This window comes from Drosophila virilis, chromosome 6 (assembly GCF_030788295.1).
Source record: "Drosophila virilis strain 15010-1051.87 chromosome 6, Dvir_AGI_RSII-ME, whole genome shotgun sequence".
Classification (NCBI taxonomy): Eukaryota; Metazoa; Arthropoda; class Insecta; order Diptera; family Drosophilidae; genus Drosophila; species Drosophila virilis.
The window spans coordinates 1,448,248-1,466,183 of NC_091548.1; the positions used below are offsets into that span (position 1 = coordinate 1,448,248).

At 33.0% G+C, this 17,936-nt stretch overlaps 1 protein-coding gene across 27 annotated transcripts in view; it reads left to right on the forward strand.

The window, feature by feature from the left end:
- The first annotated feature begins 512 nt into the window (after positions 1–512).
- Positions 513–17,936, forward strand: part of bt (projectin protein bent) — a 55,186-nt gene continuing 37,762 nt past the window's right edge. For 10 of the 27 annotated variants that reach the window (XM_015168558.3, XM_070210668.1, XM_070210685.1 and 7 more), the window contains exons 1-21: positions 513–613; positions 3,502–3,863; positions 4,421–4,451; positions 4,867–5,029; positions 5,298–5,439; positions 6,999–7,140; positions 7,407–7,607; positions 7,710–8,011; positions 8,719–8,942; positions 9,087–9,489; positions 9,555–10,576; positions 10,935–11,072; positions 12,257–12,298; positions 12,731–12,853; positions 12,946–13,005; positions 13,205–13,303; positions 13,973–14,287; positions 14,443–14,568; positions 14,868–14,900; positions 15,312–15,485; positions 16,537–16,764. In XM_015168558.3, coding sequence (XP_015024044.1) covers positions 3,551–3,863; positions 4,421–4,451; positions 4,867–5,029; positions 5,298–5,439; positions 6,999–7,140; positions 7,407–7,607; positions 7,710–8,011; positions 8,719–8,942; positions 9,087–9,489; positions 9,555–10,576; positions 10,935–11,072; positions 12,257–12,298; positions 12,731–12,853; positions 12,946–13,005; positions 13,205–13,303; positions 13,973–14,287; positions 14,443–14,568; positions 14,868–14,900; positions 15,312–15,485; positions 16,537–16,764 — 4,281 coding nt within the window. In that variant the 5' untranslated portion in view covers positions 513–613; positions 3,502–3,550. Of the gene's footprint in view, positions 614–3,501; positions 3,864–4,112; positions 4,135–4,420; positions 4,452–4,866; positions 5,030–5,297; positions 5,440–6,998; positions 7,141–7,406; positions 7,608–7,709; positions 8,012–8,718; positions 8,943–9,086; positions 9,490–9,554; positions 10,577–10,934; positions 11,073–11,573; positions 12,033–12,256; positions 12,299–12,730; positions 12,854–12,945; positions 13,006–13,204; positions 13,304–13,972; positions 14,288–14,442; positions 14,569–14,867; positions 14,901–15,311; positions 15,486–16,536; positions 16,765–17,936 lie in introns of all 27 variants that reach the window. The other 17 variants (XM_070210671.1, XM_070210665.1, XM_070210664.1 and 14 more) reach the window with 17 other exon arrangements.

Here is a 17,936-nt window from a genome sequence, read left to right on the forward strand (position 1 = left end):
GTTCCACTGGTGGAAGCGGTCTACTCGGTAAGTAGTGTTGCTAATTTAGTTAGTTTCCAGCTACATATTTGATTTAGAGTTGTTTGAATGGATTTTCCAGAAAAGTGTGAATCACCTCCTTAATGAATTTGAACAAAGATTTTAAAAATGAATTTGAGGTCAATGAAATATTAAATACTTGAATTTCGCAAAACTTAAATTTTATGTGCGGCTTAACTTAGGTTCTAGCCATTTTTAAAATATGTTGCAGAACTGCTGCTGAATTATTTTAATGTTATTTGTTTCAATTTTCTTAAGAATCATTAGGTTATGTCGTGCTCGTATAGAAAAGCTTCAAAGCGCAACAAATTCCACAAAAATGAGAAATAACATCAATGAAGAGAACAAGAGAGAGAGAGAGAGAGAGGAAGAGCGTGAGATAGAGAGAGGGAAGTGAATTGATGACGAAAGCTAGAATGGCAAAATAATGTCTGATGTCTGCACTTATGCTTATTCTCCTAGAGATCAGTTCATAAGAAACAGTAATAGATCAACACTCGTGGAGTTCGCTTCGTTTCCGCAGAAGGATAATTTTCTTGCTGTGGGCTGCACTGTGTTAGTCTGTAGTCTAGTTGTACGTACCCATCTAATTGCACTATATATGTATGTGTATACATAAGTAAATACTCAAATATGGATCAGTTTTGTTATGTAAAGTGAAAGTGAATAAAATTCAATTGAAATATTTCTAATAAGATTATATACGTATATGTATATATACATACATATGTATATATATATATATATATATATGTAGATATACATATGTATATTTATCAACAAGGAATAATCATTGCAATGGTTATCATAAACGCCAGAAATGTGAAGTCTGCAATTAAACAAATGGAAAAAGCACATTATAAATTCTTAAATTCATATGTAGTATGTCTAAATATAAATGTGTGTATATTCCTACATATGTGTATGTACATACTTCATGCATATAGCTGAGACTATTCGTGGAATTGTGTAACGGTTGTCGGGTATAAAAATAGAAATGGCTCACTTGAATTAATATCCCACAGTGATTTGAAACAAAAATATCAATCGTTACGCTTGTGTACATTACATATTACTATCGTATGTATGTTTGCATACACTTGCAGCGTTTTATAAAAATATAAATAATAAAAAAGCAACATTTATTTATGCATAGACGTGTTAAGCTGATTCCCACACATGTTTCTGTATCTGTATGCATATAACACCCATGAAAAATTACTTTGCCAGTGCTAAAGGCATAGAAAATCGGATACCAATGAGTATGCATAGATGTATGTATGTATTTGTACAAGCACATGTACAAACATATATTGCTTCTATCATGAACCGTATTTAAAATGTGAATGTGGATGTTCATAAATATCTACTTTGTGTATATGTATATACCATACACTATTTTCTTAACACTCATACAAGAATGTATGTTTGTGTGCACATGCATACTCATGCATGTATACACAAAAAGATGAATTTAACAAGTACATAGGAGAGTACCCGTAGAAAAATATCTCGCATACATGCTTACATCTATAGAAATATATTCATACATACGTACACACCAGTGATAATAGGATACGTGTGGTTACTAACTCATCAAATAGGTTGTACATACGTAAGTATGTACAGATGCTCATTTTCAAGCAAACACAATAATATAGATCTTATATTCATGCATGCATACGACATGCATGTATGCACACATATGTATAAATATATACATACATACATACATTCATACATACCTTCATACATACCTACATACATATATATATATATATATATATATATATATATATATACACAAACGGTGACTATTAAAGACTAAAAATAAACGAGCAACACATTCAAATTTTCTGTGGGAATTTTTTTCCATTAGAAATTAGTGCCGACAGAGAGGAAAGCGATCAAATTTCCATCTTCCAAAATATCGATGAGTCGTGTGCACTGTTCCAACTGTCGCTTTATGTATGTGTGTACATATTTACATACATATATTATGGATCTATCTAGAATCTGCATATGCACACTATAATATCCCAATACTTGTATCTATGTCCGTAGTATTACGACTATTATATGAACAAGTAAACAAATGTGTATGCATGTAGTTATGCTTGGCCAATATAAACACAATTTATAAATAAATTTAAAATAAAATAAGTAAAACAAGTAAGAGGTTCTAGTCGGGAGCTCCCGACTAGGGGATACCCTGAATCCTCCTCTTCAAACATCAAATATATATATATATATATATATATATATATTCTATTTTAGAAGTTATATGTCATGTTTGGTGACTCCAGCTCTTGTTATTTACCAAAATTGCCCAAAAACAGGTTATCGATTGCTTGGAAACGGAGTAAGTTATCGATTATCGGAAACAAACTCGATCTGCGCGGGCACTAGGAGCACCTACATCTAAAATTTCAAGTCTCTAGCTCTTATAGGTGCTGAGATCCTTGCGTTCATACATACAGACAGACGGACAGACAAACAGACGGACATTGCTAGATCACCTCGGCTATTGATGCTGATCAAGAATATATATACCTTATGGGGTCGGAGATGCTTCCTTCTGCCTGTTACATACATTTGGATTTTGCACAAATACAATATACCCTTATACCAATTTTTAATGGGTTCAGGGTATAAAAAGACATAAGTATTCACTTCATCAAGCATTATCTATCAAATATAGCAGTATTATCTATGATGCCTTTAGTTACCATGATTGGGGGTTAAAGTAGCTCATTAGCTCATTCTATTAGAAGCTTATATATGTATATTTCGACCGAATCGGTCCAGCCCATTATTTCGGTATATAATTGCTGGTCATCTGTTTTAAAACTATTGCGTGAACAACATGAAAGTCATAGGAAATTACAAAAATATAAGTTACTAGCAGTGGTGTTGCTACCTTAATGTATACAATTTGCTTTTTGCATTTATGAATGCTTGGCTCCCCAATTTTTATTGGCATCCTTAAAAAGATCAAGGTCACTCCGGCTGTAAACCCCAAAAGACAAGAGACTTGTGAAACTGAAATCCTTGGCATTTGCCAATATAAGCCAAAATCCTTTCTATAATCCACACGTTCATGCAGATGGGCTATACAGATTTAAACCACAATACAAATATACTATTTACCCCATTTTCAATAGGCGCACGGTATAAACAGTTGGTTATAAGAAAAACTTATTTTTGCCGGAATGTTTAGATTTTTGTCATAATGACTTAATTCGGTCGGTTGCCATATATGTACTATAAGCAATAAAAACGTATCGTCAGTGCCAAGTTCTATAAAAAATATTGGTGTGATTAATAGACATGTTTGCATAGAAATAGATTAACAAGCAGCTATGACAAGTATATTGCTTCTGTTCTTCAAATTGATAAAAAAAAATGTATATAGATTTGTTTTAGAGTTTTGCTGAAGATATTACCCATTTATTTTCCCAGACCTTAAGAGCCTGAGCCGTTGAAGACGAAAAACGATATCCCTCTCAGCATGGGGGTGGCTGAAGATTTCGCTCCCAGCTTTGTGAAAAAGCCACAACTGCATCAAGAAGATGACGGCAATCGGTTGATATTTGAGTGTCAGCTAGTGTCGTCCCCGAAGCCAGATATCGAGTGGTTTCGTAGTGACAACAAATTAACAGAGGATGCCAGAACCAAATTTAAAATTCAACCCATCGGGGACAACAAGTTTACGGTAGTATTAGAGCTCGACGATGTAGTTGAAACGGATGCTGGACTTTACAAAGTAAAAGCAAAGAACAAATCGGGCGAAGTTTCAGCGTCAATTAATTTAAATTTCACACGTAAGTATATCGAATAAAATTGGTTTCACTAATTCGTGGCAATTAAGTATTAAGATAACGAAGATAAGACAAATATACGCTTATATATACTATATATTGAATAATATATAGCTATAATATATATTGACTGCATTTCATACGGAAAAGCCATTTAACCCTAAAGATATGTACTTAAAATATCGCACAATTTGGTAAACATTTGAAATAATATATTTTTATATATTTATACGCTCTTGCCATTTTGTTCAGCTGCTGATGAACCCAAAGAAAAGTAAGAAAAGATTCAAATTATTTTCCCTTAACATTATTATTTTGATCGCCCTAACTGATGCTTACGCTACAAAACGTTTTAAGTTCCCAAATCTAGCTAGCTATGAGTCTTTTTTGACGGAGGCAAAGCTAACGAGATCTGATTTATTATTATATTTAATATATAACTTAGAGATTTAAACACTCTTATAGCTTGTAAATATTTGATTTGTCTACCTTACTGCTTGAAAATTTCAATAATTAAACAAATTCAATAATGAGATATGTACATGCTTTTTTCTAACAAGTGGGCAAGTTTTCACTTCTAGAAGACTTAAGGTGAGTTAAGAAACTGAGCTACCTCTATGTTAACTTTGTCTGTCTAGCGTTTGTTTACATATGACTAAATTCGAGCTGTATTCAATTAAAGGTACTATTCAGCATAAGTATTGTTAGATAAAATGTTGAGGAAGTTAGATTAGATATTTATATCTACGTTTTTCAACAGTTTTATAAAAAATTTCATTGTATATAAAAGTAGTTACTCACTTTACGTTATGCCATTACTTCCCAATATATATTACTGAATATATAACTAAGACAAAAAGCGCTGGGAAAGTTTACAATAGGTTTTTTGTTACAGACGTGTCCTAACGTACTTTTGCTTGTTATGGTTCTGCATGGTTCGCCATTTTGTAATTCGTTAAACATCTTATTGGTCAAAATGTATACTTTAACTTTATATATGTTATAGACAAATCGACGGTTTCGCGCCGACATTCGCGAAAAAACCTGCCATACGACAAGAAGAGGATGGAAAACGCCTTCTGTTTGAATGCCGCGTTAATGCAGATCCCTTACCCAATATTACTTGGTTCCATAACGGCACGACTGTCCAGGAATCTCCGAGACACAGGGTAAATATTTCTATTCCTCGTAGTTCCAAATATGATGGTCTGAATAAAATTGCTTGGGCTTGGAAACTCAGTTATCACGCCCGTAAATGGTTAGCGACAATATATTTAAAACTGAGAGACAAGTTTATATAGAAACAAAAGGCGGACGAAAATACGGACATGGCTATATCAACTCGGCTGTTGTACACTGTACGCTGTATACACTTTATGGGGTCGGGGATGTTTTCACATTGACTTTACCTAATTTTAAATTTTAAATATTTTTCAGCTTACCATTGACAAAGACGTCCACTCATATTTTGCAACGCTTGAAATACAAAATGTTACAGTTGAGGATGCTGGAAAATACAAAGTGAACGCAAAAAATGAGCTGGGTGAAAGTAACGCAACGATAAGTCTCAACTTTGATAGTAAGTCCTGGTCTTTTTAACTTTATATGTAACAATTAATTATTAAAATAATATTTTAATTACATATGTGTTAACCAATCTACGAAGTTTAAATTAAAAAAAAAATAACAACAATATTGTACTTTTAGTTACGTAAACTCTGCGTTATTTTATTATAACAAAGCTTTATCATGATCATTGTGCCTTAACTTATATAGAAAATTCGTTTAACTTTGGTCTGTGCAATATATTTTTGTCTAGCTCTGAAATGATAAATTAATAGCTAACTAACGTATGTATAATATGTTGTATTTTTGCGAACAAAATAAGAAACAATTTATAACGTTGCAGTCGGGTGCAACCGACTTCGCAATACTCTGTTCACACTCTAATTTCAGCCTGCATCAGTCGGCAAGAGTCTTCCTCATTATAACAACTATAGTCCGATAAATATAGTTATATTAACTCTCAGTGAATAATAATCTGTGATTAGAAAATATACATACATATTGGAATTTCGGCTGTCAAGTTTGCTGATTTCATCTCTGAAATGCAAAATATAAATTTTTTTGCGGTAGATTAAAACTGTTGGTACCTTTGTAGACATGTTCCTTTCGACTGTAAAAACAGTAAAGAGAGTGCGAGAATAGACAGACGGACGGACGGTAAGACCGACAAAACTATATCAACTCGCTGTTGATGCTGATTTTTATGGGGTCTGATATATCTACGGAATATATTTGCGAAAGATAAAAAATCCTTTTCCAGGTTGTGAACCGAGTATAGTAATAAAATTTATATTTATATTGGTACAAAACACACAAAACCGTGAATTTTTCAGAAATTTTTCGCGTCAATTAAAAATCAAAAATTTCATGCATTCACAAGCCGCTTACAATAACGATAAATAATCAAAACCGAAACGTAGAACATAATAAAATTGATAAGTAATACTTTTGAAAATTATAATAAAAAAATAATCAATTGATTGATGGGCAAGTTGAAAATGTGTTCAAATTTAAATGTGTGTTAAAATATCTATAAAACAATATCCCAATAAAAATATATATATATATATTTAAGGCTATCCAAAAATTTACGTTTGGCTTATGAATTAGTCATGTTATGTATGTGCCAATTAAACTAATGCAATCTGTTTATAAGCTTCCTTATAATATTGAGGCCAGTATCGTATACCACAGTCAAATAAAAGTAAATTTGTGTGTGCACTGGATCTAACGGTGGTGTTTTAAAACAAAGCATAAGTATCTTACTTATGTATATCTTTATGTACAGTTTATATATATAAATATATATATATATATATATATATATATATATATAAATATATATATATATATATATATATATATATATATATATATTAGATATTTAAATTAAGCACTTACACATTATACAGTTTATATATATAAATATATATATATATATATATATATATATATATATATATATATATATATATATAACACATATATATATATATATATATTAGATATTTAAATTAAGCACTTACACATTATTTGGATGATTTGTGTAACATAGAAACTTAAACTTCATAGGCGACGAGGCTCCCGTGCCCGAAAGCACTGATGGAATAAAACCTACGTTTACCGAGCGACCCGTCATTCGTCAAAGTGAAGATGGTGGAAATGTTACATTTGAATGTAGATGCGTTGGAGACCCCACACCAACGGTTACATGGTACGCAATGGAATGCTAAAAGCCCATAAGTAGACCATATACTAAAAATTCTTAATATCTTGACCGTCTCTATGGAAGGCAAGCTGTGAAATCAGCGTAGCACAATAAATGAATACATGCACCCTTTTAATTTTGTAAAAAAACGACCCCGCACCTGGGATACATTAAATGTGTTTTACGATTAACGATTTGCCTTACAACAACTGCATGTATACTATTGCCTATAAGTAATAACTATTTCCCTCTGTGTACAACCGCATAAAAAGGTCCCATGGCGAGACAGTGTTGAGTGAAGGCAAAAGATATAAAATGTCATTGACATTGGATCAGAAACTTTATCATATGGCGCGACTAGAGATAAGCAGCGTTGTATCCAGTGACCAGGGAGAGTATAGAGCCCAGGCGAAAAATAAACATGGCTCGGGCGTAGCAACGATTAATTTAAATTTTGAAAGCGGTTCAAAAAAGTAAGGCTTCCAACATATGTATTACTACATATACATTCACCTACCGAAACTTCTACATTTTATGCACTAATAAATATAACGCAATGGCTTCCGTTTACGCAGAATTCCCGATGGTAAGTCGCCACGTTTTCCCAAAAAGCCGACAATACGTCAAGAGGAGGATATTTTGATAATGGAATGCATCCTGGAAGCCCATCCAGTGCCGGACATTACGTGGTATTGCTCAGATAAGCAAATTTTAGACAACCAGAGAACTAAAATGACGCGCAAGGCCATAACCAAAGATAGCTATGTCCTAACCCTCGAGATTCAATACCCAACAAAAGATGATGGCGGCAACTATCGATGCAATGCTATAAATATGTTTGGGGAAAGCAATGCGAATATAGCGCTTAATTTCCAAGGTATAGGTATTTCATTTATACGAATAGTATTTATAAGTACCACCATAACAAGACCATGCACCAAACGCATCTCAATTACAATACTGTGTCCACAATTGGATTATCCTGAATATACTTCCAAATAGCATATATGCAATTGATGTACTCTGACTTTAGATATAATTATGTATAATTATGTGTACTACGTTTCTAGCATGTAATTTAATAGTACACCTACAAGCACACGTACACCTAAATAAGTATAGACATCATCCGCTTCCAACTTGATTAAATAATATTATTAATGATATTATCTGTTAAATATTTACAAAAAAAGGTACTTAATATGCTGCATATCAACATTGCAAACAATAATAAATAAATAAACAATGTATACACATAACTATATATTCATATTTAACAATTTGCATTGCATAAGAAAAACAATTAAGAAAAATCCTGAACCTAACCATGAGCTAACTTTACAATAATCCTAGCTCCGTTCTATTAAAAAAAAATGAGTTTTGACTGTACATACAACAGTGTAATTAGTAAATCTTATACCTTATGATATTTTTCCTAAAAATAAGTAACCTACATGCATTAAATTGTCGATTCGATTAACCCACTTTTTTGGTTGCAAACGATATTCCCAAGTGGTTCCATATAAATAGAATAAGTATTTTATAATATCTATTATATCTATTAAATTACAATTATTTCTATAGGCGCCAATGACGCCAATGGTTTTGCTCCCTCGTTCATTGAGAAACCGAGGATTATACCAAATGAGACGGGCACTTTGATAACTATGAAGTGCAAATGCAAGGCTAAGCCGGAGCCCACTGTCAAATGGTACAGAGGACAGGATTTAGTGGAGAAAAGCAAAAAAATTAAAATAAACAGTACTGTCATCGCAGAGGACACCTATGAGCTGACGCTTGAAATAAAGGTATTAATCCATACTTTATATATCTTAAGGTTTTTATGCTTAACCTTTTCTCATCTTTTTATTGAGCTCGACTTAGTTAAGTACATATTCTAATTTTGTTTTGATTATTGATTATTGATTAATGATTATTGATTTGATTATTAGGATCCCGGCGCCACCGATGGCGGCACTTACAGATGTAATGTGAAAAATGAATATGGCGAATCAAACGCCAATCTGAATCTAAACATTGAAGCTGAGCCCGAGCCCGAAGGGGAAGGACCAACATTCATTGAAAAGCCCCGCATTATTTCGGAAAATAATGGTAAGCTCGTCATTATGGAGTGCAAAGTTAAGGCAGATCCAAAGCCAGACATCGTTTGGTTCCGCAACGGTGAGGTTATCAAGGAGAGCAATAAACTCAAAATTTTCATGGAACAACGTGGCGATCAATACTATATTAAATTGGAATTAATAGATCCGCAATTAGAAGACTCAGGTCTCTACAAATGCAACATCAAGAACTCATTAGGCGAATTAAACGCCAACCTCACGCTCAATATCGAAAGTAAGTATTATAGAAATAGTTTAATTATTTTTTATCATAAACTAATTTAATTTTTAACCTTACAGTTGTACCTGTTATCAAGGACAAGCCAAAAATCATCAAGATCATTAAAAAGCGAACTGTTGTCATTGAGTGCGTAGTTGTGTCCAAATTTGAGCCCAAATGCACCTGGTACAAAGAGACAAATACGGTAGCGGAAAGCAAACGCCACGTTTATCTTGTTGAGAAAACGAAGGAAGGCGAGTTTGCTGTCAAACTCGAAATCAATGAGGTTGAAGATAGTGACAAGGGCGCATACAAACTGGTGGCTAGCAACGAGAAGGGTGAAGCTGTTTCACAGGTCGTCAATCTTGTTGACATTCCAGAAGAAGAACGTAAGCCCTCAAAGCCAGACATCGCACGCAAGCTGGTTGACCAAAAGGTCACGGAATCTAAGACGTTCGAGCTAATAATAAGCCTAAAGAATTCGGATCGTAAGTGTAAGGTGGAGTGGTACAAGGGTAGCACCCTAATTCGTGAGACTAAAGATATAACTACAACATTTGATGGCACGACGGCGAGGCTAACATTTAGTAGTGCCAAATCTGAGCACACTTCAAATTACAAGGTCGTTGTGTCAAATGAACTCGGCAAGGATGAGTCCACCTGCAAGGTAACTGTGGAAAAGAAGGACAAAAAGAAGGACGAAAAGTCTGAACAGGACAAGGAGAAGGAAGAAGCTGAAAAGAAGCGAAAGGTAATTGAAACTAAAACTAAAACTAAAACCAAAGAAATCAGTCAACAAGAAGACTTAGCCGAAAGAGAGCAGCAAACAAATCAAATATCTTTAAAGGTCCAAAATAATCAGATTGTTAATCAGCAAATTAGTGTCACCTCCTACGAACAAGCTTACATTCAAGAGCAGCAATCAACGCTTATTGTGCAACAAACTAAGCAAACTGAACAACAGCAGGTTAGCGAAACACATGTTTCTTATAGTTCAGAAGTTCAGAAAGCACACCATCAAGAATTGCTCGTCCAAGAACATAGTTCACCCAAAGTTCAAGCCAAGGTATCCTCAACCTGCACCATCGAAACTCAGCCAACGGTTAGTGCGTCTAATCCCATATATAAATCTAGTTACTAAGCCGAACTAGTTGCCTAGTTGAAAATCCATCAAAATTTGAACACAAACAAATACTCGAAGACGGAATAGTTCTCAAAGCAGCAGCGTTGTTGGAACTGTTTAGCTTGTGCATGCAGTTTTACATAAAAATAATTGAATATTTTTCGATCATATACACATATTTATATACACATATACAATCTCAAGCCCATTAGCAGTCATCGTTATGAACTGTGGACATACCTCAAAAATACAATAGCATGCGACTATATATATATATTTTTTTCAATTATGTATATTAATGTGTATATGAATTTGCTTTATTGTTTTTTTCCCATAGTCGGGATTAACTATCTACCAGATACCTAAACTAAAGTCGCGAAAGACATCGGAACCCCCAGTTAATGCTTCTGAATCGAAAGAAAAAAATATCTTTGGGGTGAAGTTGACACCCGTGAGACATGTTTTGAATGATGAGGTTTGAAAAAAGCTCTAATTAAAAAACTTTATGATCTCTCTTTCAACTAAATTTTCTTATTATCAAACTCTCACTATCCTCTGATATAGAAATATTCTTTTTACCTTCAAACTGTTTCAACTATCTATCTTGGGCCTAATCAGTATTTATTTAAACCTCAGCTGGATCTTATTATTAAGCTTGTGGCTTATAGATTATCTGACTTTTTCTGGCTCCATTTATTTTTGTTTCGGACTCTATTACTTCTATCTGTGTGTCTATAGATGAGTGTAAAATTCTCTTAAAACTGTATTATATGTTGCTGTGTTAAAAATACGAGTTTTAATTGTCTATATCCGTAATAAATTATTTATACTTTTATAACATAAAGCAAGTTAATGACAGCTTTAGTCTGAAGTTGACTTCTATCGTTTTCCCTTACTAACATTAACATATTTTTTATATGAAAATCCTTGTTAATAACAACAAAAATACACCTACATAACTACTACACAAAAAAAGGCTGATGAAGAAGAGAAGAAGGAAGAAATAATGGAAGAAGGGAAGCAAAATGAAGAAGTTTCAAATAAACAAGAGGATAAGAAAACTTCTGAAGAGAAAGCAAAGGCGGAAATTAAACAAAATGATGTAGAAGAGAATTTGCAAAAGAAAACTGAAAAGAAGAAGGCTAGTGGTGATAAAAACGAAGAAAATCCTTTAGAACAGAAATCTACAAAGGCTGACGAAAATAAAAAAGAAAAGAGACCTTTGGAAAAGAAGCCTAAGCAACAAAAAGAAAATGTTGAGAAACCACAGACAGCGGTAGAGGAAGTCGTCCCAGAAGAAGAGAAGCCGGTTAAAAGGAAGTCAGTATCGGAAGCCAAGGCTAAGACTGTCGAAAAACCAACAACAAAAGAGCCCAATGCAGATGCATTTAATGAACCTAGCACCAATAACAATCTTAGCCCAGATACTCAAGAGGTAAGGATACAAATATCCTGCAGAAAATAAAACAAACAAGCTTTTCTAGAGAGGATATTCTCCACCATCACTCAAACAAAAATCACAAAAGAAATCTAACTTTACTGATAATCGCATGCCAATTGATAAGAAATGTTTAAGCTCTAACTAACAAAATACCAAAAAAAAAAATATATATATATATAAAATTACTAATTTTTCTTTCTCATTTTCGTTTATACCAGGAACCTGCAGAGCAGATTGGCTTAAAGAAGGTTGAACGCAGGGTAAGTTACCTAACTCGAATTTCCTTGGATAAAGACAATGCTTGGGGCCAAAATTATTTATTTATTGGGGCAAGGATTAATAGTACTTTAACTTCTTTGGGCCGCTGCATATGATTGGAATTCCAATTTTAATTTATTTATATAAAAATTTTAATATTTGCAATTACTGAATTTCGCTAACTTGGCTATATAGTTATAATTGGACAAACAAAAGTTTGATATTGAAATTGAATTTAAAGTTGAGGTTAAATTTATCTATCCGAATTTCAACTTTCGGTCAGTCGGGAGGGTTTCTTATTTATATTAATATATATTTGCAAGTCACACCTTTTTTTGGCGATCGTCTATAGGTCATAAATCTTAAGAATTTTGTGTTCCCAAAATTTGTGTATATGTTCATGTCGTTTTGTTGTTGATCATTTCTATCATTAGGCTAGTATTGTGTCCGTTAAAGAAGAATCAAAGTCAGAGACACGTCGTAAGTCAATAATCAAAAGCCACGAGCAAACATCTGAAGAAGATACAAAAACTGTATCAAGGAGGTCCTCATTTGCGGTAAGACGAACACTTAACACTTAAACAACAAACAATTACCCTGTGTGAACCTGCATATTGTTGTTTTTTCCAATTAATTTTATGCTAACAAGGTTGAAGAAAACGTATCGGAATCAAGACGTTCATCTGTGGTCGATAAGAAGGCCTTAGAGGTATGTATTACATACAAAGTGGAATACAAATATCTACTTTGGTGTAAAAACTGTCAGGGAAATCTATTTAATTTGTTCAAAGGGTAAAATATAAATTAATTATTTCTAATACGTAAGTTATATATTATGGCAGACAAACTGCAGGCTATTCGTAAGGCTAGTTTTATGCATATATGTATATAAATATATTCCGACACAGCAGGTTGAGAGTAAAAAAATTGAAGCCAACAATAATCCACAAGCTATTAAGGAAGAGATCCCCAAGCTGAAACCGGCAGATAAGCGGCGAATTCCAAAGGTGAGGGATGATATGAATAAAGGGACACCGCTTAAAAACTATTGCTGACATACTTTCTGCGATCTTTCTTTCTTTTCGTATTTTATATCTTAATAAAAGTCGTTTAAGGACATTGCTTATTTCTTGTCATTCCTATCCAAATAAGAAAGAAACTTGTTTCTTGTAAACGACTTTGAATTTTTTTGGCCTATGTATGGCATCAGTCTAACTATCTTTCTACTTTTCTGTTTATCACCTGTCTATCTGTCTATATTTAACCGACTTCTATGTATACCTTTTATTCGATGTTTTTGTGCCAATAATGTTATCTATATCTATCTATGTATGACATCAGTCTAATTGTCTATCTACTTCTCTATCTGTCATCTGTCTATCTATCTATATTTAATTATATACTACACTATATATAAAGCTGTTTTTGTGCTAATAATGTTATCTGAATATCTATTATTCTATCTAACAATCTATCGATCTCTAAGTCTATAAATATGAAAGAATAAGATATGCCTATCTTCTATATCTTAATATACCTTTCTGTCTATCTAACAAGCTTCTCTATATAGCATATGCAAATATGGTAATCTTACAAGCAATTAAATGTTTTTCTGTTCAATAACAACTCCATTTGTGTTCATGTCCTAATGTTGTACTTTGTGTTACCCGAAATAGGCTGTAGAAGAGCAAAAACCAGCCGAAGAACTGCCCAAGCTGCGTAAAACATCTATCGCAAAGCCAAAGGAAGAACCTATACCAGAAGCTGCTAAACCAAAGGCTAAAGGAAAGCTAAAAGCTAAGCCAAAGTACGAGGAGCTTCCAGAAATTCCAGATTATGAGCGACCAGCACTTGAGAAGTACGAAAAGTCCGACTTTACTCCATCAGATTTTGCTCGGGAGCTCGAAATACCAAATAAAATGGAAAAGCCAGCATTGGAAACGGCCAAAAAGCCAGCGGAGATAGTTCCCCAAAAGAATGGTTTGCCAAAGGTAAGGTGTAAAATGTAATTAAATTGCATGCATAAGTGTCTACGTATGCATACAAACATTTTATTATTGTTAATATTGTGTTGCAATCCTTTATCCTAATTTTTCTGGATTTAAAATGTTCATCCATCTGTATATTATGCGTGATCGTATTAAAGAAAACCGAAGTAGTAGAACAACCAGCCGAAGAACCAAAAACTATTAAGTTAGGCAAAGGAAAATTGCCAGATGATGAGGACACAAGAGATGGTGCTACGCTGAAACCTGTGATTGTCGAACCAGAAGTAAGTTTTCTGAGTGTTTGTCAACACAATGCATACATATGGATTTATTGTGGGTAAAACTGGTAAATCCATTCCGCCAGCCTCAGAAGTATTGCAAAAGTTTATAAATCAATTTAAATGCAAGTAGCGTCAGGTTCAAATATCAGATAAATGGCTAACAAAATTTAACATTTTTTCAAACTCGATTGTTTTGTCAATAAGTATATTCCATTATATTAAAGTTTTCCTTCACCTTTATTTCCCCTCCCCCACCAACCTTTTTAAAAAACAACACACATTGAAAAATACACGCAACGCAGAAAGATAAGCAAAATACGGATAAATCGGAAGAGGTAAGCTCACATTAGTTTATCAAGAAGATCTAAGATATTATAAAGTACAATTCATTCGCTCAACTAAAGTATGCATAAATGTTATAATACGCAGGATAAAATTCCTTTGCATCAACGATCGTAAGATCACAAACCCATTTCTCACCTCTCAATGATAATCATTATTGCTAACTTTCGGAACTGAAAAAATTATTTTTCACAAAACTATTAGAAGTCAATCCAAATATTTTTAAATTCGGTTATGTCTTCATGATTCATACCGTTTTTAAGTATTTAATCGCCATTAATTTCGAATATACATTGAAAAAATCGTGTGTATTTGAAAAGAATGAGAAAATATGTCTAAAAATAAAAAATAAATATTGGACAGACTTACTGTAAACGCAATAAAATGTACCATATACCTCCCAGGCCGAAAAACCATCTCTGATGGATATTATAAAGCAGCGACGTCGTTCCTCAGTCAGAAACTTGATGACCAAGGAACCTATTCAAAACGAGTCCTTCCTTGGGGTAGTTTTGAAACCCGTCGTAAAGGATGCTAAAGAGCAAGTTGCACCCCAACAAGCAAAACAATTACATAAGGTAAAATCAACTCTGGCCATATACAGCTTCGAGCATGGAGTAACAAATGTGTTCTTTACACGATTCCCTGTATATATTTATATATACATATAAATTTATAGATATAGCTTATATTCTGTTTTACTCAATTTATTCTTACTAATTTGCCAAACATTTCTCTCTTTCCATTTCACCTATGAAATATGAACTACTTAGTTACATAAGTGCATACTTGTGTAAACTCGTCAGCACTTCTCTTCTCGCTCATTTTATCTTGCTTTGGATCTATTTCCTATATATCTTAATCTTAATTTTGCAATCTCTTATATCTTTTACAATTCGATAATTTTATAATTGGGAAACTATTTCAGTTTTATACTAAAAACAAAATCACTCTTAGACCTCATAAAAAAACTGAAGTATATACGACAAGGCAAAATTTTCATTTCTTGTTCTTTAACTAAGTACCAGTACGAAGAAGTCAAAGTTAAATCTAGTTTCTGGTCCATGCTGATTTTTACAATTCCTATAAAATATCAACAACTCCCTCTCTCTCTCTCTCTCTCTCTCTCTCTCTCTCTGCATTTCTCGCTCTTTCTTTCTGTCTCTCGTCCCTAATTTATCTGTCTGTCTCTCGCTCTCTCTTTGCTCTCTTTATCTTCATTGGAAATAGCTACTTTTCGGATCTCTATATCCAAATATATATATATATATATATATATATATATATATTGGAAATAGCTGTATATATATATATATATGTATATATATATACAGCTATTTCCAATGAAGATAGATATATATATATATATATATATATATATATATGTCAGCACTCAAACGTTTTTATTAACGTAATTATTAAATTTTGCGCTGAATTACAAATCTACGAATCTTTTTAACTCAGTCTTCAATTATTTTTTTATGCTATATATGAATATGTATATGCATAATTGTTGCAAATTGCTTGATCTCTATCTGCGTAGCTGGCTTTTATCAAATGAAAACTGTCATTTAATTTTTGACTTGGTATTTATTCCCCTGTATACAAAAAACATTTCGCTTGGTAAAGGCAAATATAACGGAAAATTTTAATCCCACAAAATCATCCAAGGCGCAAATTTCTGATATGAAAAAGCCTGAAGCCTTAGCAACCATTGTGGACGATTATGAACGCCCAAAGTTAGAAAAATATGAGCCTATCGAGTTTGAGAAAACTAAATCCGAGAAACCCACACCAGTCGTAAAGTCCCCGGATCAAAATACTCCTGAAGTCAAATTACCCGTCGAAGATTCAAAGGTAAATCTAGCTTGAGAGCTTTTGTACTCACGAATAAATGAGAATAACAAAAATTTATTTTATATTTGAAATTTATATATATCGATTAAAATTATGTTTTAGAGAGTTTTGGTCAGCTTTTAATTCAGTGAGAAACTTAAAACATATTGGTATTTCTTGAAGCACTATAACAATAATTGATTATTAACTAATGCATATACCTTGCGGTCTGGTATATATTTTAAATTGGCGTCAATAGAGGTTTATATTTTAACATAATCGTCTGTCTGTAGAAATAATTGATTTGGGGTTTCGTAAATCAGGCCTACAGCAGAGTAGTTAAAACTATTTTCTCTGATAAAATATTAATATGGTTTATAATTTGTAAAGTTCTCCTCTTGTTAAGAAAATATCTGTAGCCTTGCATAATTTAAATTTGTCAGTTTTGTGATTTATTTTATTTAAAGATATATGTCATATATGCTTACAAATATATAGCTATATGTATCTATGTGCTGGGCGGATACGATATTTTATATTTATACCCTGAACCCATTAAGTATATACACTTTTAATCAGCACCAAGCCGAGTCGATCTGGCTATGTCCGTCTGTCTGTCTGTCCGTATGTATGAACGCAAGGATCTCAGAGCCTATAAGAGCTGGGGACTTGATTTTAGATGTATGTGGTCCTAGTGCCTGCACAGATCGAGTTTGTTTCCGATTATCGATAACTTACTCCGTTCCCAAGCAATCGATAAAAATCGATATCGATACCTTGATTTTTGGGCAATTTTGGTAAATAATAAGAGCTGGAGTCACCAAACTTGACATATAGCTTCTAAAATAGAATATATACATGTATGCACTTGATGTTGGAAGAAGAGGGTTCAGGGTATTCCCCAGTCGGGAGCTCCCGACTAGAACCTCTTACTTGTTTTATTTTATTTATGTAAGTTTACCAAACATTCTTTAGTAATTATGTATTCAGAAACCTTGTAGTTTCATTTTTATTATGCATCACAGCAAATGTTCAAGAAAGAATATATAATATATGCATATAAAGGTGTATGTATTCTGGTTTTGCGGAATTGGAGGCTGGTTTCATTTCGTTTCGTTATTCAATTTGTGTTATGTATAAATATGAAAGTATATATACGCTATACATATATTTATACTATATATAAACATATT